The 27527-nt window shown below is 35.6% G+C and overlaps 1 protein-coding gene across 11 annotated transcripts in view; it reads right to left on the bottom strand.

Annotated features, from left to right (window-relative positions):
* CPEB3 (cytoplasmic polyadenylation element binding protein 3) overlaps positions 1 to 27527 on the bottom strand; it is a 92769-nt gene that overhangs the window by 54372 nt on the left and 10870 nt on the right. For 8 of the 11 annotated variants that reach the window (XM_061349010.1, XM_061349011.1, XM_061349009.1 and 5 more), the window contains exon 3: positions 6473 to 6632. In XM_061349010.1, the coding sequence (XP_061204994.1) occupies positions 6473 to 6632 (160 nt within the window). The remainder of the gene's footprint in view (positions 1 to 6472; positions 6633 to 27527) is intronic. The other 3 variants (XM_061349005.1, XM_061349013.1, XM_061349006.1) reach the window with 1 other exon arrangement.

Raw genomic sequence — 27527 nt, 5'->3', positions numbered from 1 at the left:
GAGAAAGAATAATTGGTATCTGCTACCACCACTCCTTAAACTAAACAAAACAAACACAAATCCCCCACCAATCTTGTCCAAAAGAGATTCAGCAGTTCAAAGACAAGGACAAGCTGGGTGCAGACAGCAAATTAAGTATGATCATACTACATGATCACAGAAGAAAGCGCTTAATTTAAGAAATACGAACCATTTAATGGCCATTTTGTACTGAACAAAAAACAACAAACAAAAAACACCAAAACAAACAGAAAAAAACAAAACAAAACACCAAAACCCAAAAACTAAAGAGGATTTGCTTAAATAAGCAGTTTCAAATTGATATAAAACAGAATACATTTCCTGTAAAAGGATTAGCTTGAGTGGCCTAATTTAAACACACAGATGTGCAAACACATCTGTCTGCTCATGCTGGTTTTCATGTGCATTTACAGAAAGGTATCTGATGAGCACTGAGATCCTCAGAAACACTGTCACAGTGCACTTTTTCTAATGACAGTGTTGCAAAAAGCTCTGACTGGGGAGCATCATTTCTAGGACTGAGATGACAACATTTGTTCTATTTGCACAACCTTTGTGTTCAGCTGCTGACTGCAAATACAAATACAACCTGTTCACCTTCACTTTTCTCAGGTCATACCACAAACCTACTGCTTTGCTTATGAAGAGCTTATGAACAATTAGAACTGAACAAAATCTGTTGGCATGCATTGAAGTTAACTGAAGATAAAGATGAAAAACTAAAGTTCCATTCTATGTGTATTATATGTATCTTTATGTATTACAATATTGTCTAAACTGCATACAATCTTCAAAGACTGCTGTCAAACCTCATAAACAGTAAACAGGACATATTAAATTTTACTTAGTTTTCATATGACCTGATACAGTCCTTACGATAGTTAAAAGTAGTAACTCCAGTAACCTCAGTTTCCTGGTGTGCAAATATATGGGTGTCCTTCATATTAAGTATTGAAAATTTAGATAAAAAGTTTCCCCACAGATGCTGTTTTCACTTCTGAACTGTTGTATATTTATATTCAAAATCTCAAACAATCTCAGAATAACAAATACTAATACAGTCAGGGAGTGTGTACATTCTACTGAAATGACATAATTGACATATATTTTATGTATCCTTCTACAATAAAACATCCATTAGTTTTAATAAAGCCTGCTCTTGAAATTCTTGTGTCTGTGTTGTCTCCAAATATTCATACTTGAAGACGTGTCACATTGATACTGTATGAAAACCTCAGATTTTTTTGTTAGTTGGGGATTTGCACGTTATAAAGTTTGCTTCAATTCAGATTTAGAATAAACCCCAAATATTTGTTACCTTCTATAACAGTAAATTTAAAATAAATATTTCAAAGGGACATGATTTCTCTCGTTAATTTAATTTCAGTTCAGTTTCATGACCTATCAGTAGCACATGTGCATAGCATATGATCTAACACAGCTGAAATATTTTATTTGATTATTTAAAAATAGAAGAAAGGCAGCTGCTAGTTACTACTGATCAAAATATTTTTTATAGATCAGAATGCTTCTGTTTGTGTTGTAATGCAATACTTTGACATGGATAAACATATTGCAACAGTGCCATATTACACCATAGGCAGGAGACACTTTGATGTAGGAAATAAATGTTTTAGTCAGTAATAAGTAGCATCTACCCAAAGTCATTCTGGTAATTCAGCTCTGCCCTACAGCATTAGGTAGAAGTAGTACATACATACCAACAAGTTACAAAATACACCCTTTCCTTGCTAAAGCAAAATCCTCTCCCATGTTTTTGTAGTGTATGATATGTATTACTGGCAACTCAGAAAATAAATAGGACAGTTCAGGAAAACATCTTAGAAGACACTGCACTGTTCTGTCACATAGGCCTGGTTATGCGACAGGGAACACAGGGAAGAACCAGATACCCCTGGCCATGTACAGTAATTTGCCTTTAATAAGAAGTTTAACAATTCCCTTACTGCACTTTTTTCCTCCTTTTGAAAGGAGAAAAGGATTTATGAGTATTGCATCAAGGAAAAGAAAGATGTTGAGGTTGGGCTTGATGGCACAGAACGCAGGTAAAGAAATCTGCCTGTCTTGGGAGAAAAGAAAATGAGGCTTCCTTTTTAATGGGTTTACATTCTTTCGATCTCAAAGAAAGAAATCGGCAAACAGTTTATAAAGTTACACGGTTACCTGACTACAAGGACAGAAAGATAGAAACCTACAGCAGGGTACCCCTATCTTCCAGAAAAAGACGAGAAAAAAAACCCGGGTTTAGACAAACAAAATAAGAGCTGACACTGAACAGCTTCTCCCAAGATGGGACTCAAGATAAAATGCAACATGGATGGATAAGCTTGTAACTTATCATAGTCCAGAAGCCCCAGAGCTAGGTATCAAATCTCTCTTACTGCAAGAAACACCCAAAAAAACCTAAGTGACCCCAGCTTTCCTAGCTGGAGACTGCCATGCCAGCCTGCCAATCAGACTGTTAGCACTCACTCAATGTAAGTAATTCAATATTGCGAGACTGAGGATCAGTTAGTTTCTGCTGCACTAACAATCCTTCAGCCTTTCTCTTGTTCCACACTTGAAAGTAACACCCCCCAAAAAGTTGCTTAATCACATGCCCTCTCAAGGCCAAGTGGATCATGCTTCAAAAAAAGTGACCTACTCTGGTGACCTTGAAATAAACTGAATTTCCATAGCCTTCAGGACAAAGTCTGATCACACCTCAGATTCAGAGAAAGTGTGAAGCTTCAGCTACTATGAACAAGAGGATAGACTCTTCCTCACGCCTGAGCTTCTTCACTACCTTCACTGAATACTGCAGAGCATGAGGAACTTATATCCCACAGTCAGGTGGAACACATCACAGAAACATTTTAATTTGGACTTCACATTAGAATCTGTTAATGTTAACTCCCATCCACATTCTAATCTAAAGCCCTTGTTCTGTATCCAAGATAATTACTTTTTTGTTTCAAGTATCTGACGAGATGTAAGTAGGCACATATGCCAAGAGCGACTATGTTCCAAGCAAAGTTTCAACCTTCAGATAAACCACCTGCAATATTTTACTAATGAATACATATACACCAATATTTCTAAAAATACTCATTTGCTGAAGACTCTGTTGCCAGCAGCAGGCTGAAATGATCCTGAAATAGCTGCACTGACTTTGTAACATGCATTGGAGGCTTCTCTAGAACTAAATCTTCCTGTGTTTTCAAGATCAGAGGTTTTTCATACTGATCTTTTCACCCCTTTTGCTTAAAAAATTGGATAGTAAATACAAGGCCAACTGACATGCAAGTGTTGTTAGCTAAAATTTTTTGACAAAACAGGGCTTGTTTACCAAAAGGTGAACAATTTAAAAGGTCATTTGAAAGCCATCTCATTTTGTCTGATCACTTGTTAAACCAGGGCTTTTGTGGTTCTTTTACTTTCCATCTACACAAGAAAAAGCTGCACAAAACCTGAGAGACAACAGTCACAGACACCACCAGAAGGAAAGATTTAAAGGGAAAAAACCCCATACCTAGTTCACTATGAAAGATGAAGACGGCTAAATGAAGAGGAAGTAGCTCTGAGAGTTGGTTAAATTAATAAGATTCCGGAAAGAGCAGCTGAAATTTTGCACAAGGCACAGCCACACAGGAATGCCTAGAATGAACTGAAAAGTGAAAAATCAAGCTGAAGTACATAACAATGACTTAAGAAACAAGCAAAAGCAAGCAGGGGCAATAACTTATTTTCACAAGGTGACTGCAAACTAAAACGTGCTACTACTCTAAGGAGGAGAGTGGGGTAAGTAAGAAAAAGAAGCAAGAGAGCTTAGAAGACAAGATTAAGTGAAATGCGAGGAAGGTACAGAGAAGGACAGCAGTTGAAAACCTTCTGCATCTTCAGCAGAGAAAATCAGAGGTACAGGGAAAGAGTCAAGACCAGTTTTCAGGGAAAAGGCAACAATAAAATGTGAAAGAAAAATAATTGGACAAGTGTATCAATGTTTGCAGAAAAAATAGTTTTTCTGAAAAGGATTCGGTTGAAATAGTAATACTGTTTAATACAGAGGAAGACAACACATCTTGGAAGGGAGAATTAATATCCTGGAACAGTCACTGCTATGAATGTTGCCAGTCATGCTCCATTGCATGAAAACAGGAGGAGAGGAAAGTGCACAGTATGTCAAGGCAAAGCTGGAGGTTAGCAAAGTAAGGTCTCTAGTCAGAGAGGAGGAAAAGAAAGCAAGACAGAGAATTAACTACATCAATGGGAAAAAAGACAGCTGGGGCGAACAGAGAGAGGTAACTAACAGCAAACAATATTTCTCCAACAGTTACTGGACTGGAAGCTGAAGGAGAGCTAAGCAACAAGGCCAGAAGGCCAAAACAGGTGAGAGCACTGAGTGAAAAAATGAGATAGTTAAAAAAAGCACATCCAGTAAGCAACAGAAGTGTTTGTTACAGCAAAACCAGCTAACAGTTCCACTGGCAAATGGAACAAATAAACTCAAACTTACAATTAATATCCAACTCTTTGGTTTTACTTTCTGAGCACAGACAAACAGTTCCTACTGCTCTCAAATATCCATTTAAGGTAGGCAGTTTCCTACATAAATTGTTAACCTAGTAGAGATGAAAATACTGTTTTGGAACGGATACTTTTCTCGAAAAGTAAGAAGATACTTTATGAAACCAAGAATTTCATTTCTGCCTCATGCAAAACACCAACATTAAACACCATTATGACCCACAGGTGCAGCTGTGGAATATGCCACTTGCAACACTTATACAGGTTAGCTCAGCTGAGTACTGGAAAGTATTCTTGATAGAATGTCCCAACAACATAGAAGAATTAAGTATTTTCACCCATTATTATTTTATGTGCTAATATTCCTATTAAAAAAATAATGGTTTTAAGGAAACAAAATTGCACTTATATGATGTTAAAGTCTTTTTCTAGAGTCCTACTTTTCTAATCCTATCTTTCTCATTTTCTCCCACATTCAGGTTCATATGGAAATTCAGTCTTTAAAAAAATAGTCTCTATTTGTATATTTAAATAAATACTGATTTAAAAACAACATGGGAGTTTTAGGTAGAATTAACAGGATACAATAAGTGCTTAGATCTACTTACTAGAAATTGGGATTTATTCCTTTTTATTTATTTTTTTTTTTTAAATACCAGCTATATGAAATACATCCAGCAAAAATCTCAGTTTTGGTTTTTGTATGTTTCACGTAAACATTATTTTGAAGAACTAAGGTCAGAATAGACATGAGACAGTATTTCTTGCCATTTCTGACATCTGGCTAAAGACAGATGAAGAATATAGCAGAGCAAATTTCAAGGTAACAGTGGAGAGCACCACCTTAAAAGAACTGAGAGCACAGTACCCAGTTTGGTATAGGTTGTAGAAAAACCAAACCAAAACAAAAAAACACAAAAAATCTGTATCCAGAAAGACAGTGAAAAAGGCACAAAACCTCAGACCAAGAAAAAAATCTTTTTCCACATGTAATATGTAAATGGGGAGGGAAGCAAATGAGGCAATCATGACATCGGGAAAGTGGGTATATAAGCATTAGCATAGCCACACACAACTGGATTTCTTCTCTATCAGTTCCAGTGCCCTGACTTCTCAGTGTTTTGTAATCGTATCCATTTCCTTTGTATATGGCTTAGTATTAGCTACCATCTTCAGAGTGAGCAAGAATGCATGTAAGCAAGAATGTCTACCTATTTTTAAACTTAACCAATGAAAGAATAAGAAGAGGAGTGTGCAGGTCAGGCATATTTGTTCATTGAAATGTTGCCACCACCTTTCACTATTCAATATCAGCTAAGTATTATAAATGGTTTGTTTCATCTCCAATGCCACAGCTAGTAGAACAAACACAGTTTAGTAGCATAAACAATCAAAACTCTCCCACCATTTAACAACATCCTAATAGCTTTTGGTTCCCCGAACAGTTTGAGATCCAAATTAAGATACTGAAAAAACAAACAAACAAAAAAAACCAACAAAAAAACCCCAAAAAACCTGAAACATCCGTAGTGTGATTGTTTTAGAACCCTGTATACTACCTGATCATCCAAAAATAAGAGTCACATTAACTTTGAATAAGATATTGAAGAAATAATTGGACTTCAGTTTCACTACACCTTTTCTGAACTGAGTGACTGCAGCAGGAGACCCAACTATGCAATTTGCTGATACACAAAACCAAGTTTCAGAAATGCCAGTTAGCTTTTACGATGCTTGTGCACTCACAAGAAATTTATGCATATTTCACCTGATCTTCCTACAGTACAGATGATTATCTTAAGATGGGAAAACAGAAGCTTTTCATAACTGACAACTCATTCATTAGCAAAAAGTTTACAGCGAAACTGAAAAGCTGATTTTTGTTTAAACACCAAGCAAGCATGGACATATGAATATTCCTAACCTGTAAAATGATTCCTCCACATTATATCAGCGAAACTCATTGGTGGGCCACTGGGAGGGTAGTGTTTACCTTTCAGAGGCTCATGATCAGTCCTTATCATATCCATTAAGGAATTTTCCAAAGAGTGCAAGTTAAAAGTGTCATAGGGCCTATTCCGGTCCTAGAAGAGAAGATAAAAAAAAAAAAAAGAACAAAAAGAAAAGAAACTGTTTTAGAAAAAATCATTTTCTAACACAGGCTCATTTCTTATTTTATAAAACTTCAACATCCAATTCTACATTTCTTCTTGATAGAACTTTTTATATTACAAAAATAAGCCTACAGTTGCGAAACTGATACCCTTTCATTCTGTAATTTTCACCAGTACAGCTATGCAGGAGGCTTTTTAATATCTTCAAAAGACACATACGAACAATAGTTAATTCTAAACATTATCATTTAAACAGGAATTTAGACATAAAGCAATAATAATGTTTACATTTGAGAAGTTAAACTGTTTCAGAGTTCAGAGATTTTTGTTTTGCAGCTTCATCATCTGCATCACAGTACTACCTCCACATCAGAGCAAAAGCAAGCAATGCTCAAGATGCCAGCAGGCACATTTATTCCAGAAAGTACCAAGCAATTTTTCAAACATCTAAAATGAATCTCATAGTTATGGAAAGTACACCAGATGAAAAACAAAACAAAAAGTAAGCTAGGATATGCAACAATTTCATACTAGGGCACTCAAAAACCTGAGCAAGGGTTGATTTGTATTCAAATCTCTCATTTTAAATTCCTAGTAGTTCTGCTTCTAGTTTTAAAGAAAAAGCTAAACAGAAAAAAACCAACACCCTAACAAAACACAACAGACAAAAAAATCCCACCAACAAACAAAAAGAAACAAACCAACCAACCCACAACCGACCTTTAGCAGGCCTATGAAAATAACCAGTTTCAAAGGTCAGGAACAATGTTATAGAGGGAGTAATCTCTTCATGCTCATGTACCTGCTCATGTATGGTACACAATGAGGGAGCATAAGAGAACAGCCCCTTGTAGTAAGACAGTTTCTAAAAAACATTAATTTTCTTATTCTTATCACTACTATTAAAAAAACGAGTAAAGAACAAGTATCTAAAAGAGCAGTTTTTCTTTGTACACTGCCATAGGCTACAATTACTCAAGAGTGGTATAACATTCTACTGCACAAATTAAAACCTTCATTGTAAAATGCTCCCAAAATTATGGAAAAATGTTTTCCACATACTGGTTTCTTCAAGATAATCCTCCTGCTTTAAAGAACACAATTTAAAAATCCTCTGACAAAAAGCAGCAGTACTCACTGAAAGTGTAACAAAATTTTTGTCTTAGTATAATTTCTCTTGAACTCTCTTTCTCAGGTTGTCTTTAAATAAAACTAAAGAAGAGAATAAGTTCACTGGTATAATTAAGCTTTCTTTTAATACTCCTGTTCTGGAATTCAAATAAATGCACATGTTATTAAGTTAGCTGCTACAGAAAGCTCCAAAATATAGATCATCTTACCATAAAAATCTCATGTTCCCACAGCCTGCCTACTCTAAACTGAAGATTCAACTTCCCTTCTCCAACATGTCAATTTTCTATAAGTGAACTAGCACTACACTCTTCACAAATTTATTTCATCTATTTAGCACTTTTTTGGCAGTCAAATATGACGTACAAAGAATAATATTTGATTTCTGTTAGAAGCTATACCGAGCATTAAAGTTGAAATGAGTTCACTGATTCTCAGTTTTCATTGTTGATGATTTTTAAGTTTTCTTCACCTGCTTAGAGTGCCAGCATTTGGATGCTGTATTTAAAACTGTACTTGTTCATCTATCCAAGTGCACCAATACATACTGAATATAAAGTCAAGTTGATGCCCAGGAAATCTAATACAGATATTGAGGAAAGAGCCCTCCAAAAGAAAACAAAGCAATGTGTAGCATAAGGGTTTGTTTTATTTCATATTCACTTCCTTAACAAAAATGCAAGGCTAGATAAAAAAGAAAAAGTGTAACTTAGATGTAAAAACATGCCGTTCTTGTGCTGTATTAGTGACTTGATCAAAAGGGATCTGTATTACTCCCTCAAAGCAAGAATTTTAGTTGTCTTTTTCTATTTTTTTTTTATAAATACATTTTATATACCTGTACTGTGAATACAGGCAGTCAGGTGTTACAGTACTGTAACAGGGCACCTTTCTGAAGAAAAAGTATGTAAGCAAATATACAGTTTATATCATAAATAGGGGTGGGGAAGTATTTTTCAGTTAGATCAGTCCCCTGATCTGGTTTACTATACAGCTGTAGCAGAGCTGAGCTGGCAAAACCAACACTTGCTGGAGAGCAAAAGGGCAGGATTGCTGCTTTTGCCACACTGATAGTTTGTTCCAGCATCACACATTCCAGAAATTACAGTCTTAGAGGTCAGAAGGAGTGAGTTCAGAAGAGGACACAGCCTGCAAATTGAATGTAACTGTCCTTTATTAACATATGTATGCTATATTTTAAGTATGCCACTATAGCAGCAAATCCCTGGGAACTACTACTTTGTTCTAAAACTTGCAACAGAACTGTGTACACGGACATGTGAAAAAAGGCACCAAAAAATCATAGCAACGAAGGCAAGGCTATACTGGACAGGTTTGCTAGAATGCAGGATCCTTCTAACCTTGCAAGGGTCATATAAACCTGCAACATCATTATATTAGACCCACATTGGACACAGGAAGATCAACTGAATCAACCCCCTTTACTTAGGCAACTGGAACACTTTCCACTATAGTACTTGAGCAAATAAGTACACAAATCTAGTAAACTAAAAGAAATCTAATAAAAGAAATTCAGTAAGCAGAAATTTAAACAAGAAATTTAGACACAACAGATTTTTACAAATAATGTTGTGGCACATGCAAGTATAATGCATGCTGACTACAGATTTTGTAGTGTGGATGACAAAAAGAACAAGTCGGAACTAACATTATAGCTTCTAAGTAAAAGGGCTACCAAAATTATTCTTAGTAGCTTTCATTTCAGTAGGAACCCATTTGTACTCAGTAGATTTCAAGATTGTTTCCTAAATTCACCAATTTCTTCCAAGAAGGCTGGTGCTCCAGCACACACATGCACAGGATGATGCTACCTTATTTCTCCACATGAACAGGTTCTCCTGGTTTTGTGAACTGATACTGCTCTTTTTCCCATATCTGCCTTTTGCATTGTTTCCACAGGCTACCGATATACTGCCAAACAATCCCAACAACAGAAACGATTCATAAGAGTCCTTAGTAGCACATAAAAACTTTGCAAGGAAGTTCTTCAACCAGGACCATGAATGGAAATAAAAATATAAAATACAGGATGATAAAGCAGAATAAAAAAACTTGGGAAGAAGTTTCAAAATCCAGCAAGTCTGGAAAATCTGCTGGGATCATCTACATAAGACCAAGATCCTAAGACCTACTTAGATAAACTACATTATGGATAAAAGAGACATTTCCAGCTACAAGGCACTGCCTTTGGCTACACTGCAATCAGTAAATTAGCAGGAGATTAAGCCCAGTCTGTCCCTGTTGGACTGTACTTTTGCTGTGTACAGACAACAGCTCCTTCCTTGTTAGCTGCTAGTGTATATGGCAGCATATTTTAGTTCTTATGATACTCTAGTCTTGAAAAACAGCTTAGTAATAACTCTTAAGAGAATATACAGGTCCCAGAACTTAGGCTGTTACCTGTATCTTCATCCATGACACCAACTTCCTCAAAGTGCATAGCACAAAGTTAAGCACAGCGAAAAATTACAAATGCATATGCACAAAATTATTAGACACATAACACAGTGTCTACAATCTGACTGTTAATTTAAAAACTCCCAAACAGTAGCTTTGCCAAAAAAGTTGAGAGTCAATACGCTAAAGTACGATGAGAAAATACAGTAATTTGCATTTTACACTTTTATGCATATGTATTATGCAAGGCTTTAGTTACACAACCATAATAATTTTTCATAGGTCTCTAGTCTCCATCCAATACACATAATGAAGCAGCTCCAGGAATGAATCAAAACAGTGCTTTGAAGAGGTCAGTTTATCTCTAGGCTTGTTCCAGGAGACAGCTGAGGTGTATGTAATTGACATGTATGTGTATCATTTGAAATCAAGAGAACTTTTTCCCTTTTTCATACCCTGTAATATGGAGTGCTTCGTCCTGCCCCCTTTAGACTCACAGCATGGGCATGTAAGGGCAAGGCATACCTAGCATTACTTCAGTTCCCTCCCGGTAGATACACAAACCATGTCTTTATTGGTAAGAGGAACAGGTAAAGAATGAGAAAATAATATGACTGCATTCTGAATGACAAAGCCAAGACCACATCTATAGCTAGGGCCATAAAAGGTATCAAATGGACCTTAATACAGCCTGCATTCCTCACTGCTTTTTTCAGCTTGAACAGGTAGCCCGAAGTAATTTGAGTTTATGAACTAAAACAGGAAACAACTAACATATCCCATAGCAGAGACATAGGCGAACATGCACCTTGCTCTAAAAACTGAAGCTGTGTAATTATGTTTTGTCTCTGCAGAGGACTATGGCAGCAGAGACATCTGACCATTAATTAATTTAGCTACAGTTACAAAGTGAAAAGTCTTACTCTGAGAAGGCATGTCAGGAATCTAACACATGCTGCCCAAGCTTAGCTATTGTCCGTATTCAAAATCTTTAACCATGTATTTTTGAATGCATTGAATCTTTGTTAGCATGGTCATCTGCATCTGCAGCATAAAATAGACATTGAGCTGAGATACACCTGATCTACCTATTTTTCAGTATGCAAACAGCAAGACCTCTGATACCTAGACCCTTCCATAAGGTACATTTTCCTGTGTCAATGTATTTTGGTCCATCTGCTAACTGACTTCCTATTAACTTTCCAAGCATCCTACATTCTTAACAATATCTCAGTTTCAGTAATTTATTCCAGTGCTCTAAATTTTCATGCTGCCCTACATTTAAGCTTCCTGCACCAGTGTGTGGCACAACACAACCCAACTCTGCCAAGCAACAAGATGGCCTCCACTTGCTGAATATTAACTGTTTCCAGCAGGATAACAAAACCTCCACTTAGGCTCACAGACATTTCAGCTTTTTTACTCACTAGGTTCTAGGATATTTTATGTAGCATTCCAACCTGAAGGAAGAGATGACATCCTGGGGAACAGCTAAAATTCTTATGGCTTAAACAACTTTCCTATGACTGCAAACTTCTTCACTGTGGTCACTGCTGTGTTTCATTCTGCTGGGCCTCACATAAGCCTGGATTTAGCTGCGCAGGATTGCTAAGCATTGCCAGCTAAAGCTGAAGTCAATAGAAGCACAGCTTTGAATAAATAGAAGGTAAAATGCCAGCACTGTTTTAAACTGGGCTCACTCACTCTGTTCCAGCACCTGCAGCATGGGTCAGCACTAACACAAGGAAAACCAGTTTGTCTTGCTCCGACATCCCAATCCAAAGCACTAAAAACAGCAACTGCAAGGAAAGTATTATGGAAGTTCGGCTTGGGACGTGCTCTATCTGCCATGAGGGTGCACATGAATGATTACATATAGCAAGCTCTAAATACTGCCTCAGCAGCCTTTAGCTCCTAGCAGCTTTAGCTATGATGCAATCTCACCTGCATTCTCAGTAAATTATGAAAAAATAATCTGTAAAAAAATAGGAAATCTGAGGAGTATGGTCACATGGTAAAGTAAAATGATCACTTTGCAAAAGAACTGAAAACCTGTAAATAGCAAGCATTACTTCCTTTGCAGCTCGGGGCTGGAATGCTGCCAACAGAGACATGGCTGACAACACAGATGCATGCAGAACTAGAATAACCAGAAATTGCAGTAATTTTTTTTGTATTGGACTTCATAAAAAATATAAAATAAAATTACACAAATAAGAAGGCATAGAATGTAGATAGGAGAGATAAAACACAGTAAATTTGTCTATGCCCATGATAATGATTATTACAGCAGAGTTACTAAGTCTTAATGGAATTTTATTTTAATTCCACTTTCTTTTTTGATCTTTCCAGTTAATTTTGAATAGTATTAAAACTAAGCTGAATTTATTATGTTCCTTTACTGGAACAAAAAGGGGAATGTTTTCTCATGTTCTTATTGCTCTTGGAATGCCCACAGAAGAAACACATCAACTCCTCACAGATCTGACCCTCCTCACTACTGACTGTAGCACATTTTACTTTCACAGGTGTTCACAAGTTCACTGGGTGAAAAGTGAATTTTTTTAACCTTGTTCAAAGAGCTCTTAAGAAAAACAAGGAAGTCTAATACAAATGTAAAACAATACCTGATTGTGTATGGAAGAGTACAGAAGCATTATAATTTGAAGAACAACATTTCAGAGCTCTAGTTAACAATATTTAATAATCCTTTCTGTGCTAGAAGATCTTTTACAGCTAACATGCAAGAACTCAGATTGAATCCAAAAGCCTTGAAAATTACCTACTCAAGCAATTTTTTTCCACAAAGAAAGGTAAAGGCCGAATTCAAACTTCACCTCCTTATGAACTCTGATTTCTAAAATGTTACAAGAAATCCAAAATCTTTCAGAGAAAAGTTTGCAATTTTTATTTCCAAATGAATTAAAAAGCACAGAAATAGGAAGAGATACAACAGGCTTTGTAATTCTATATATTATTCAGTTTATGGTTGTTTTACCTTTCAGTTAAAGATGAGATTCCCTTTTTGTACACAATATATGCTCCAAATCTTAATACATGCTCCAAATAATAAAAAAAAAAGGTTAAGGCTTTATAGCCTTAAGATTTGGCATTGCAATTGCTTAAACAGAATATCCTGACTAGTTACCGGATATTCAATATTTGCTGGCAAACTGTGGCAAAGAGAGTAAAAGAATTTGCATTGCCTCTTCCTAAATAAAGAAGGAAGCTATGTGGCAGACTGAGAGGAAGACATTAACTTTTTCCCTGATTTAGGCAATTCATGTTTCAGAGTTGCAGAGACCAAACTACAGTACGGCCCTAATGGATACAAAATTAATGCAAAAAAAAAAAAAAGGGGGGAAGAAGAAATGTATAAGAATTTCTGTATTATATTGTTCATTTCTTTCATAAGAGCCTTACTGAACAATATCCAACTTAACTGCATTCTTTGAAACACCCATAGCTGTTCTTCTAATACATTCTTTTATACTATGCCAAGCATACTCCTTACATGATCATTACCGTTCTTTCTCCACCTCAGATTCAAAGAAGTAAAGCACCTAGTCAAACGCTTAAACCACCCAACCTAATGCTCAAATAGGGAACACTGTTTATTACCAGCAAAGAAAAATAAAACATTTCAAACATCTTCCTTTGGCCAGCAAAACAATTAGACAATGTGTTTAGAAAAACCCTCAACAAACAAAAACTCCACAACAACCAGAAAGTCAAAAGAACCTGCAAAACAGCTATTATTCTTACACCTATTTACTGTAGGGAATGATCAGATGACATTACAACTGACTGAGCACTCAATGACAGGATTTATGTTTAGTCATATTTTGTACAATGTGATGCTCTAGATAAAAATCTGCTCATCAGTCCTGCTGCTGAATGCATCTCAAAAAGCTGATGTATCCACTTTCTATTATAGTTACTGATTCCAACAATAAATTATTCTAATACTTGTAAAATACAGGATTAAAGTAGTTATACCCAAGATGATCATCAATTCACAAAAACAAGCAAGTGGAAAAAAAAAAAAGATGTCAGCAGCAGAATTTACAAGGCCATTCATTATACCCTTCAGCTATTACAATGACATAATTTAACTGGTTCATTGGCCTGCTGTGCAAGAGTTCAACACCGGTAAGTTACCTTTGGGCTTCTACCACTCTGTTCAGTAGAATGATGCCCATGTTCCGTAGCAAGGAAAAACTGACATTGACCTAAGAACACCTCACCAGCTAAATCAGCCCAAGTTAAGGGCAAACCTCAAATCACAAGATGAAAGCACTACAAAAATGCAAAGACTGTGCACAGAGGAGAAGGGAGTATTGGGGATGCTAGAGCACAAAAGGGTCTGAATGATTATGCTTTGCAGTCTGGACCACATAATGTAAAAGACAGTAGAGACGTATGGTATAAGGTAGCTACTGTCCCAGAAAGATTTACAGTAAGAGCAGTCTGTCTCATAACATTATAGGACAGTGAGACAAAATGGGAGATAGAAGAGAATATAACTAATAAGTGTCAAATAGATGTCTGAGCACCACTGTCCACTGTCATTTACTATAGCCACCACAGTGAAGGAATCTCAAGGATTTATCTGAAACAGAAACAGTGATTTTGTGTACAGTTACTGTACATCGGGGACATGGGATATATTGGTAAGCTTACAAAAACAAAAAGTGTCACAGGAATGTTCAAGCCTTATGACAAACAAAATATTGTCCTGCCCCCAAACTCACTGTGCTTTTAAGAACAACGTGACCAAAATAATACCTAACTGGCGTATTTCAAAGTCAGGCTCCTGTTCCATTTCTCTTGTGCTCAGGAAATAGTGCCTTCTCAGAAAAAAAAATTGTAGGTGCCAGAAATCCAAGTACGTATTTCAACAGAAAAGGGGTATAACATTTCATCTGTTAACACAGGACAGGAGCTTCACCTATTGGTTTGGAGAACTGCCCTCAGAAAGGACAGCAATTTTGCTATTTCAGTGCCAACACAACCCTTTACTTTTAAAAGGAAATCAAGATAAAGTATAGTGGGAATAGTTGCTCAGTAAAGGGGGGTGGCAAGATGAAAAGTAGGGTCCTTTACCAGTATTTACATACATCCCTAAATCAGGCCACAAACACTCTCAATGAAAAACAGCTCCCAGAGAAGACAAGGTGACCTTTTCAATGTAATGTCACTTGGCATCCAGCAGGATTTAAAGAAAATGTTTAACCTATTAAGTGCCATACACTTTTAATTACTAATTAAAATTACTAAGTTGTCCAAGTCATAACTTTATATTATTACAGAATTATTAATATGCGTGATAAATTGTGGTACAAGAACTGTACCTTTAACGAGGTACACACAAAATTGCACTCTGACACCTTCTTCCTAATGGGGATTGAGAATAGTTAGGCAGCAAATGTTCTGCATCCTGAGAATTTACCATAATTTATCATAGAATCCCAAGCATTATAAGAGCTAAACTGATTAGCAAAGGACAAATTTAGTAAAGATTGCTCTAGACATGAAAAATGTCTGGAGAGAAAAGCCTGCCTAACTTGCAATAGAATTTTCCTTTTCTGCACGCACAAGGTAACAAAGATTGATAGGCACCTTAAGAAATGTTGAAAGAAGGAAAGAACCAGGATGATTAGCCACGTAAGTACATTCAGGAAAACCGTTAAGAAGTCAGCACAAATAAGTTCAACAATGAATGCCCAGGGAAAAGTCTATCAAGTGGGATAAAAATAAACAAAAATATATTGGAAGAAGCCAGGAAAAATAATGCAGCCTCCATAATCAGTCTTCAAATAGGGGGAAATCAGGTAAACAGGGGTAAATAGTAAAGACAGGTAAGCAGTAAGAGACAAAGCAGTATCATCTATCCAATTCAGTAATATCGGGTACATTTGAAGCCTGTCATCAAAAGGAGCCAGAGTCAGTAAGGCACAGTTAGTGGAACAACTGAAGCTAGTCCAAGAACATCAGTACTTGACCAGCAAAAACAAAAACTGAAATTCAAGGACTGCTTCTCTAAGAAATACAAAGCAGAGATAATGCAGCATTTATGATGCAATACACTGGATTTCTGGTTCTTGAAAGAATATGATACAGTTGCTTTAAAAAGGACTTCAAATACAGCATTTCACAGTGCTACAGACAAACTATACATAAAAGGGGAAAAATGGTAATGAGTGCAACTGACATAAGGAAAACAACAAAAAGGGAAAGAACTGATAGCGCTAAATGAGAAATCTGCTGAAGAAAAATTACTAATGGCGTTTGCCTTTAGGCAAATTGTAAGACCAACTTTATCACTAAGGCTGGTTATTAAAGTAGGAACACATGAATAATATTTACAACATACGTATCATCAATACAGAGGAGACCAGCTCATCATACAGAAAGAACTGAATTAATCTGAAGAACTGCAGCAAAGCAGGATGAAACTTAATAGCAGTGACTACAAGATCATGACCTCAAGGACTCAATTTTCAGTACAAACTGGGACCTCATTAACCAGAAAAAAAAAAAGGCAAAACACACAGAAAGAAGACAGACAATAATTAGTTAATTTCTGGAAAATTATAAACCACAAGTATAAATGTTAAGTGTGAAAAGGTAAACAAAACTGCAGGTTGTGCAAAACCTGATACTTCTGTTTGGGGGACTTTTGCATCTATCTACATCCATATTCATTTTAAAAACAAACAAACACAACAACAACAACAACAAAAACCTCACACCAACTTTTTTCATTATATTTATTCTTTTAAATTATTCTCCTTCCTCTACATGCCCAGTGAAGCCAAGGACCAAGAGAGCTGTATTTTGAAACATTGACCAGTTCCATTTTATATTCAAACAAGGCTGCTACGTAAGCAAAATTTCTCTAGAAAGTGAAGCCTTCCACACAAACTGTGGAATCTACTACAATCCACTTTCAAATCACAGGTACAGCTTCATTTATTACCAGCCAAAAGTAACAGGAACCACCAAGCTGGGGACCCTTACCGCCAAAATGTCAAACCCAGCCTAAAGTTCACAAGATTTTATTTGCAGAAATTCTCATCCACAGAAAGTAAATGGGCATATTGTCATCTTGGATTGCTGCACATGAAAAAGCCACAGCTTCATCCTACTTTTTCGTATCCCTGACTTTTTTCTCCACCCTCTCATTCTGCTTTAGTCTTCCTACTGCTGCTACTTAGGGCTTTGTGTATTTTAGGAAAAGCCCTTGCAGTTACTGTGAGAGGTTTCACTGTTTGTTTGGGAGGATTTTGTTGTTTGGTAATTTCTGTTGTTGTTGGTTTTGGTTTGGGTTTTTTTTTGTTTGTTTGGGTTTTTTGTTTGGTTGGGTTTTGGGTTTTGTTTGTTTTAAGTGTGGCAGGAAGAAATAATATGATCCCAGAAAGACTATGTAAGAGAATTATTTAGTGAGATGAAATATTAGGTCAGACTGTTATGGCAATCATAATTTAAAGCTAAAAGGTATCTTTATGAGTAGCTGAAAGAAAATTTGAAAACCACAAAGTATGTTAAAAACATTTGACAGACTTGGTTATAATACATCTTAATGGCTACTAAGCATATCAATAGGTGGCACTAGATTTGGTTATAAGCCATCTGTTAATGTGCTGGACCCCAACAGTCAGTTTATACATTAAGCACTTATTAACTGTTTACAAATGTATAGTTACTGTAAAGGTCACATAGTAAATGGTAGTAACAATAGCTACCTCCATGTTAATTCATTAATGCTTTTAACAAATCTCTTTCACAAAAAGTAAAAATATGTAGTAAGGATACACCTAAGAAAGCTCTAGTAGTATTCTGGAAAACACTTCCTTGGGAGACCAGAGGGAACATGGGAGTTTAGTAGATTTAAGGTTTCTGAAGTACGATCGGTTGATTGCTGCAAGGTCATATATCATGATTGTCTGTCACATGCTGCTAACTCTCTACCTAGTTTCCAGCTGCTTAACACATGCTTAACTTGACAAAGAAGTTCAGATCTCTTTTACATTCTAGGTATCTGCCTGAAAAACTAAGCAGATAAAAGCTCCCTTGGACCTCAATCGATGCCCTACCAGTAAATATATAAACAGGATTTGCTCAGAGCAATTCAAGAACACCTTGTCACACCTGCATATGAGATTAAAAACCAAAGATATTACACAAAATGAGAAAAAAATATGGTACTTGAACTAAAGCACAAGTACTTTCTTATAAATAAGGGTTAAATTTTCCAGTAAAATTATCTTCATCTTAGCACTGCCTTTTTAATACTTAATTTGATGGTCTGAAAAGATTGATTTATATCTTCTTTTTAGGTTAATAGGAAAGAAATAGCAAAATTTGAAAGTTAGAAATAGAACAGAGAAAAAGAATGACTGGATAATCTTCGTCATGTCAGCGGAAGATGAGGCTTGAAAAACAGATTATCTAAAATTTCATGGAGCATCTTGCAAAGCACTGTTCTTGGATACTCTAATTTAACAGACTGAATTTGTAAGCCAAACTAAATGTATTTTTTAATACTGTCTTAAATATCATCAAAAAAAGCAATTGTAAAATAGAGCATAAAGAAATAAAACTAAAAAACCATAAAACACCATCCTGGGGGAAAAGTAAAAATAGCTCTATAAAGGATAACACTCAGCATAGCTGAGCTGAGAAGATGGTCCAACAATACCTAGCACAAGCTCCAAAACTATTCACTCATTCCATGCCTTTTTTGTTGTTGTTGTTAACAGTCTAAATGCTTTCATGGTAAGAACTGTTTGATACATACATTGTATGTGATGTAACTAAAATTAAATGGCATTTCAGTTAGATACCAGTGAGAAGGTTTTAATAAAAAATGATTACTGAATTTACCAGCAAAGCAAAAGAACTGTCAACTTGGGTTTAATTTTTTATTTATTATTATCTGGGGTTAGTTAAAGAGAAAAGCATGATAAGTTTAAGGTTGAAGAAACATCTAGGAGACCTTTTAGGAGGTTAAGACTTTGTAAGAAGTAAAAACCCTACAATTCACATTTTAACACACATCCACCATTGTATCAAGAATTTAGAACATACACAAAAATACATTAAAATAGCATTTTTTCACTATAACCATGTAAAAGACTAAGCATAACCATTAAGACCTTTGGAAATCAAAGAAGTAACTGAGAGGAGAGACACACACTAATTTAAAAAAAAAAAATTTTTGGAAGAAAATTAGTTTGGTGGTTCTAGTTCCTGGTTGCTAAATTTAGTTTATCTACACACACAGTGTAAACAAACTAGTCAATAGTGATAATGTAGTAGTATTGATGGTACAGTGATGATTTAAACTTTATCCGTCAAAATCACTGGGTTTGCCTTTTTAAGATTTATCAGGTAGGAATGACATCATTGTTCAAGAACATATGGCAAGTCCTTTATTTTTTCCCTTGCTGATAACTACCAGACAAAAGCAGCAACAGCCTAAAACATTTCCACTGCTTCAAGCAGAATGAAGCAACTACTTCCAGCAAGAAATTATGACCTTTAATTTAATCCAAATATTTTAGCATTAAATATATTTTCTTTAAATAAATGTTTGTGTTTTATTTTTAGCAAATTTCCTAAGAAACCATAATTCCTTTAGAAAATAAACCTTAATCACAACAACAACAAAAAAAACGTTTGCCACTTGGAGAACAAAAAAAGAATGATTCAATGGGTGATTTTCTTTGTTTTGAAGAGCCATTCCTGTATATAGAAGAGATTAATTCAGAAATGTAATGCATTACAGATAGTATCACTTTCTCAAGTTGTCTGACATTTCTTATTAAAAGGTCAGCTTTAAGTTGCTTACAGTGCTGCCAAAAATAACTTTTTAGGGTGAATTTTTTTTAAGATTAGCGCCTTCACAATAATTCTTCCATGTAGGAATGATGAATTTCACTGGAACACCCACTTAATGATTATGACATAAAACAAAATTACATATATGCAAAATGTCCACATTAATGACATAATGCTTTTCTCATGTTATGTCAGAAGTGGTTTTCTGTCAATCCATGTGAAAATCCATCCCAAGTCATACATTCTGAAAGCAGGGTGTGAGGATGGGGAAAGAAAGTTGGTTTAGCACGTTCAGACTAAGTTATCACATGGTTAAAATTCCTAAATTTTAGAAATGTGTAACTTCTAGATAATATTTCTGAAAACTTCATTCTCCCTGAATTTATCTAAACCTACTTAAAACCCCTAATGCTATTAAGTTTGGCCAGAAGTAATTCCCACAGAGTAAGTGAACATGATTCAGCTGATGACTACAGAGGTTTACTGGGCCTTCCTGTGTAACTTGAAGCTTTGAGATAGGAAGCAGAATAGGGAAGGCCAACTCAAATGGGAAGCCTCAGTAAAAAAGGGGATCAAGAAGCAGGAACAGAAAGAACTAGAAGGGAAGTTTGAAAGGAGTGGAACTGAACCATTCAAGGCTGGACAAAACAAACAAACAAAAGGAGCCATGCCCACAAAATAATGTTTCACCCAAACCTGAAACCCATTGACAGTATGTGCTCTGTACATACTACTTTCATTAACTTTGTTAAATCAAGAACAATCTGTAGAGCTCATCAAAATAATCCAACTCGGCTGATGAATCATGTGAAGGTCATCATCCTAACATGGAATAGAATCTGTGGTTTTGCTTAAGTATTTTCCTTAAGGTCTCTGAATTCATAAAAAAGCAACAATTCTTGCAAGCTGAAATTGTGGATGCCTCATCCCTGGCAGTTTTCAAGACAAGAGCTTTTTTGAGCAACCTGGTCTAGCGGAAAGTGTCCCTGCCCATGGCAGGAGGTCAGAACTGGATGCTGCTATTGAGACCAGCTGGAACTGGTCTCTTCCAACCCAAACCATTCTATGATTCTACAAATATAACTATAGCTGTCTAAGTTTCAAACCCATTTTCCTGACAAAACCCTATCTCATCCAGTGCCCACCAGTGATGTTTTTGAACAATTAAGATGCTGTTTGTTACAGAAGTTCTACGTTGTTTCTTGCAGGATTTGGAAGATGTACAGAGAACACCACAGTTGAAAGAAATATTGGTCTCAATTAAGGAAATAAAATATTTTGCTTATTTTCCCTGATGAAAAGTTCTTAATTCCTGAATAATTGGCACATAACTTGAACTAAAACTTTTCACAAGTGACAATTTGTTTTCTTCACTTTTTTTATGCCTAATTTGAGATCCACACAAACAGCAAGCTTAAGAGACAGCCAATGGACGTTCTGTTTTCAAAGAGCTATCTATGAATGCTAAATATTTCATAAAAAAACCCAACTTTTTCGTCTTCTCAGACTGAGCATTGAGAAGAAAATGAATTCCTGAAACTTCATGCCTCATATTTACATTCATAGGATGGAGACCATAGCACCTTCTCCTAACACCGTTGTAACAAAGCAGATCAGTATCTATCACAATAAGCACAATGTTTCTCTTCTACACGATCTTAGAAAAATTGCCCATTTTATCTCTGAGATGAGTTTGAAAAGTAAAGAGACAAAGCCACATTAAATGATGGAGAAAAGAAATGTTTCAGTTAGCTGTGTTTTATAAATGCTACCGGGAACTTGCAGGAAAAGACAATCATATAACTGAAACTTAAGAAAATGAAAATGTTGACCAAGTTTCTGTGACATTTCAGAACTTGCCTTTTTTAAATTCTAAAATTTACAATAATAATGATTACACAAGTGAAGACCTGTTTCTAGACGCAAAAATAATAGTTATCTGACTGCTGAGGCACCTGCTTATCATTCTCAGTATGTACAATATTCTAATAATTGATTAAAAGCAATGCTTTGGCACGTCTCAAGTTTTCTACTTAGTGAAAGAAGGAAGAATTAAATAAAGAATAAAGAATGAAATAAAACACGGTACCCTAAATTCAGTTACAGAATGTATAAAATGTCACAATAGCATAGAAACTGTGAAGTCTAAACATGCTGTTAGAAAATGAGAATGGAAAACTATTAGATTTCAACTCACAGAGCTGCTGACAAAATAGGTTTAGCTGAAGTGTGGTAAAAAGGCAAATAATCTTAAATTATCTCAACAGCAGCCAAAGCTACTTTGTCAAATCAGTTCTAAAGCAGGTGTTATGGTTAATTACAATTCTTTCCTGAAGAAAAACTGCTTCTACACAGATATAGATTATAAATGTACATACGTAATTTCCCTTTATATTCAAAATGCTACTATTAATTAGGAATGGATAATTTGCCTACAGTTTTGAAATACGCATAGTTTATTTCTCTCATACTACACGTTTTATCCACTCTTGTTGCTGACTAGTGGAGGAAAAAAAAACAAACCATCTCCAAACACATCTGAACACTTAGGAAATTTCCCTATAGAAGGGACGCTATTAGCCCGCACAGCACCAGAAAGAGTCCAGGGAAAGTTAGCCAACCTTATACTGAGTAAACAGAAATTGGAAAACTTTGTTTCCTGCCCTTTCTGAAATTTTATTTCCACCTCACCATACCAAACAAGCAGGTTGAGATGAGAAATTGTAAGAACTACTTCATGCAGCATCTTACTAAATTAAGCACTTAACTGGGTTTGCAACAGGCTGGAAGAGCACACCACCTCTGAGAGAAGGCAGTAACTTCCACCTACTTCTATTGTTCCTCCCATTTGAAGACCATACATAATTTCTTTACCTACTTTTGACACCTTCTGACAATAAAACATGATTTTTCTGAAAATATGGAATATGAGTAAACAGTCCTCATTCATGCGTAAAGAATACAGTGTTTCATTTTCAGCAATTAATTGCAACCAACAAATATACACGAAAAGCTTTCAATACTGATTTCTGAAATTTAAGAAAACAGAGTTGGGGGAAATAAGGAAAACAAAGAAAAAGGAGATACTTCTTCTATGTATAAATTCTGCTAACTGCCATTATACTAATGGTCTTGAATAGATCCTTGTCCTTAAATAACATGACATGTTACTATGATAAAAAAAATATGATGGGAAAAAACAGTGAAGTTTGTAAAGGCCTTTATTTCTGGTGTGAGTTTATGCAATAATGTGGAATAATGTTTTGAGTAAATTTCTAGACGCATCTTTTATTTATTAATAATATATTCAAATTTACAACACTGTCTCAAGTGATCAGTAGGAAAAAGTAAAACAAAGACCAGAGAGCCTTAGGGCCTCTCTTAAAGGTCATCACTGGATAGTTTTGGTATGTTTTGCTTTTCAGAATAATTTACAAGTTTTTTAAAGCAGAGAGTCTTCTTAAAGACTCTACCTGGTCCAAGCAAAACTCCGATAAAACATACACATTTTAAGATCACTACATAACTTTAAATGAAGCAGTGCTATGTTTTAGCTTCCCCTTGGTATGCTTCAGCCAGGAATCACTCATAAGTGATGTTAATGACAGGAGAGCTATTTTATAAACGTCTAAGAAATGGAAATGTCCACCATCCATTCAGCAAATGCATATCTTCCACCTGAAAATCACCTGGAACAGCAAAACAACACTTTTCCAGATCTCTCTTCCTTTTATATTTAGTAATGCCCCTAGGCAAAAAAAAATATTAAAATTGAGGAAGATGATCCAAGGAGGGAAATATTAAAATAAATTGCCATTCTCTTCATCTTCTCTTTTTCCTTACCTCCCAAAGGCAGGTAATTATCAAATCTTTAAGAAAAAAATATTAATTTACTGTTCTATATTAATACCGTTAATATTTTTAAGGAAGTCCTGCCTATATATGGAATTACTCAGAATACCAACTGCATACTAAACTTACACGTTAGCTCTACCTTCACTGCTTTCAAGGGCTTATCTATGATTCAGTATAGTGGTAGGACAACAGGTAATGGCTTTACTCTGAGAAAAGGTAGATTTAGCTTAGCTATTAGCAAGAAGTCCATTACTGTTAGGGAGCAGAAGCACTGGAGAAGGTTGCACAGAGACTCTGGCTGCCCTGTGCCTGGAAGTGCTCAAGGGCAGGTTGGACGGGGCTTGGAGCAGTCAGGTATAGTGGAATGTGTTCCTGCCCATGACAAAGGGGTTGGAACTAGATGGTCTTTAAGGTTTCTTCCAACCCAAACCACTCTATGATTCTATGGTTACTTAAAATTAAGACAATAATCAATAAGTAATTGGTGCTCAAATTACCATACTTTAAATATGAAAGCTGTATGCTTTTTTTCTGTACTCTTACTGTATTTTCATTAATTCAAAAATACAAATATTTAGAAACTCAAACACAAACTGTAAAATATTTCACAACCCCTAAGGCTAGAACATCATGTATTGCTTGTATCTGCTATCCTGCATGACTACTGAGATACCATGACATGCATTCTCACGTTACTATTAACTATCACAATAAGTAGCAAGAAAAGCATGTAAGAAAGAAGAAGGAAAATAAGCAGACGAAGAGCAGACTAAATTATTTCAGTAACAACCAGGTTCTTTTTTGTTGTTTTTGTTCATAAAGTTGCAGGCTGCCAGTACTTGTGTCACCATGTGAGAAAAATTAAGATTATGGTACACATTAAGTAACAATTTTCAAGATACCAGTAATGATACTCAGTATGGTTACCTGCTGACCTGTTACGAAGCCAGAGCACAGAATGGCAAATTCAGACTAAGGAAATAAAGTGCTTTAAAAAAAAAAAAAGTTAAAAAAAAATCTTCAAATATTGCATACAACTACTTCTGGTTGAAGAAAAAACAAAAATCTAAAATTAACACAGGTTCTGAAATGACAGTCACCAGGGTGTATTAGCCAGTAAAACTCCTTTACTCATAAATCTAAAACCGTATGTTATGTTTGTGAATGTTCCAGTACTTGAACTCATTCTAATTCAGTCATCATTTTTAATAAACACACACATACACGAGATACCCTAACATGCATTTCAGGCTACTGCAGTGTTAAGAAACAGAACTATGACAAGCTACAGCTAATTCATTGCTTATGAAGAAATGTGTATATTCGTTGATGCACATAATATGAGTATCAATCTGTATTAGCATGGAGCAAGCTAAGTATGGACTAGTATCGCAGGCCTGAAGAACTTCAAACGTTTAAAGAAAGCAGCTTCTTAGGGTAAGAAGCTGCCTGTTAATCATCAACCAAAAGTCACAATGGAATTATAAATACAGTGGCCATTCCCCTGCCCTTCATTTCACTCAAAAAACAACACTAAGTACAACACTCAGTACTTTGCGCCTGCAAATATATATCTATAAGCTAAGTGCATAAACATATATTCATACAAACGTGTTTATGCGTATATACTTACACATAAACACACTGTGTGTTTGGGTTTGCATTTTGTTTACGTATGAAATATTGAAGTTACATATAATTTCTAAATTTAGCTTGTAATTTTACCTGGGCCCAGACTAATTCTATTGAAATCAGTGAGGAAAAAAACAAACACCGAAACACCTCCCTGCAAATGACAGCATGTTAAAACTATATTTATACACAATAAATACCACCTTACCTATTTTTGCTAAAGAATTATCAGTAAAGCTGCCAAGAATGACTTGATGCAGGCCAGAATCTTCAGAGCACCAAATTGCTGTTCTTTTTTTTTTTTTTTTTTAATAAAAGAAACTTGCAATTGCGCGTTTTTTCCCCGTTTCTAAGGAACGTTACTCAGAACAATTTCTGGGAAATTCTTATAGTGCTGTTATTATTATTAAAAATCCACAGGGTAGGCTTTCTTAATTGGCAAACTGGTATCCAAACATTTAATTCCTTTTATCTTCTCCACCATTAAGAGAATTTCTCATCCATGCTTCCAATTTCAGGCACTATCAATCCTCCTAACCCCAATATCTTCACATGGCCAGAAGAAACACACTATATACCTGAGACAAGTGAAGGGAAAAGAGAATTCTGGGAGCAGTTCAGAAACACAAGATGATTAATAGCTCTCCTCAAGCCCCATCACTCTGACATAAAAAAAGAGCTGAACCATTGCCCAGGTCCCAGGGACAATCAGGTCGTACAACTCAACCTCAAATGCCAGAAATGAAGATCACCTAGCATAATGGCATAGCACTACTGCTTGTCACTCAGAAGCCGAAGAACGTTAAGAACAATGAACTGGCCATGCTTCTATATTTCATATCTGGCCTTACTCTGTATCTATTTCTGAGATTATCTTCTCCAACTCTTACTACTACATTAAGTTTCATTCCAGGCTGATTGTTTCTTTTCTCTTTCCTTTCAATCATCAGCTTTGTATCTTCATTTAGTGGTATTTTTCTACGTATATGAAAACTGTCTCCTTCAAAGCATTTTTAGTTGCCTTTCAACACCAATCACAAGGCAGATGCCAACAGAATTTCCATCAATTTATATTTTATATGTTCTGATATGCTCTGCAGCACAACTCCTTGGGAGAGCGGCCAACTGGGCTTGACATGCAAGGTACGCTAATGTATTACTCAAATTCAAGGAAGAAGACATCTAGCATACTGCTTTACGTGCATGCTCTTATATGAAACATTTTTCCAATTCAACATTCTTTCCTAGAACTAGATCTATCAGTAGGTGAGTATCAGCTGTCTTCAATTATTACTTACTCAGATAACAAATTTTGATTATACAGCTTTTCTGCTTAGAATTTTTTTATCACTGCAAAGACCTGAATTAAAAAATCAGTATCACTGATGTTAATTCAAACATACCAATATTTTCTTTTTATTTAGAACATCTTGAGCTTCCTATCTTCTTAACGAATTAATTAAATATAAAGTCTTATAATCGCAACATAAAAGAATGGGTTAGCACAAAGAATTCGCTGATGACTTGCTAGCCAGTTTGAGAGATATTTCTGAAGCAGATAAAAAATGCTCAGTTATGAAGGGTGGCAGATGTACACGGATAAACCTGCCAGAATTTCTTGATAGTGCTGACAAGCAGAAGTTACTGTGTCAACATATTGCCCAATAACTGAGGGGAAAGGATGGGGGGAGGAGGGGAAGGAGGGATTTAAAAAGAAGGGAAAAAAAAAAAGGAAAAAAAAAAAAAGGCAGCCAGAATCCAGGCAGCACTAAAGCCTGATATGAATTTGAATTTCATTTTTATCAATGTAACTAAACGATTGCTTCCTATTGATAGTACAGTTTCAAGACTTCTTTGGCAATTTGTTAAGTATACGAGCAATCAACATCACCATATTATAACCCTGTGTGCAAAATTTGGCAGCTTGCATTGGAAACAGCCTAGCAGGAAAAAAAATCACAAATTTTCAGAATGTCTGAAAGC

This window comes from Neopsephotus bourkii, unplaced genomic scaffold (assembly GCF_033783945.1).
Source record: "Neopsephotus bourkii isolate Nb327-2 ecotype Australia unplaced genomic scaffold, CSIRO-AGI_Nbou_v1 NB_379, whole genome shotgun sequence".
NCBI lineage: Eukaryota > Metazoa > Chordata > Aves > Psittaciformes > Psittacidae > Neopsephotus > Neopsephotus bourkii.
The sequence above is the reverse complement of the archived record's forward strand: the minus strand, read 5'-3'. Positions and strand labels throughout refer to the sequence as shown.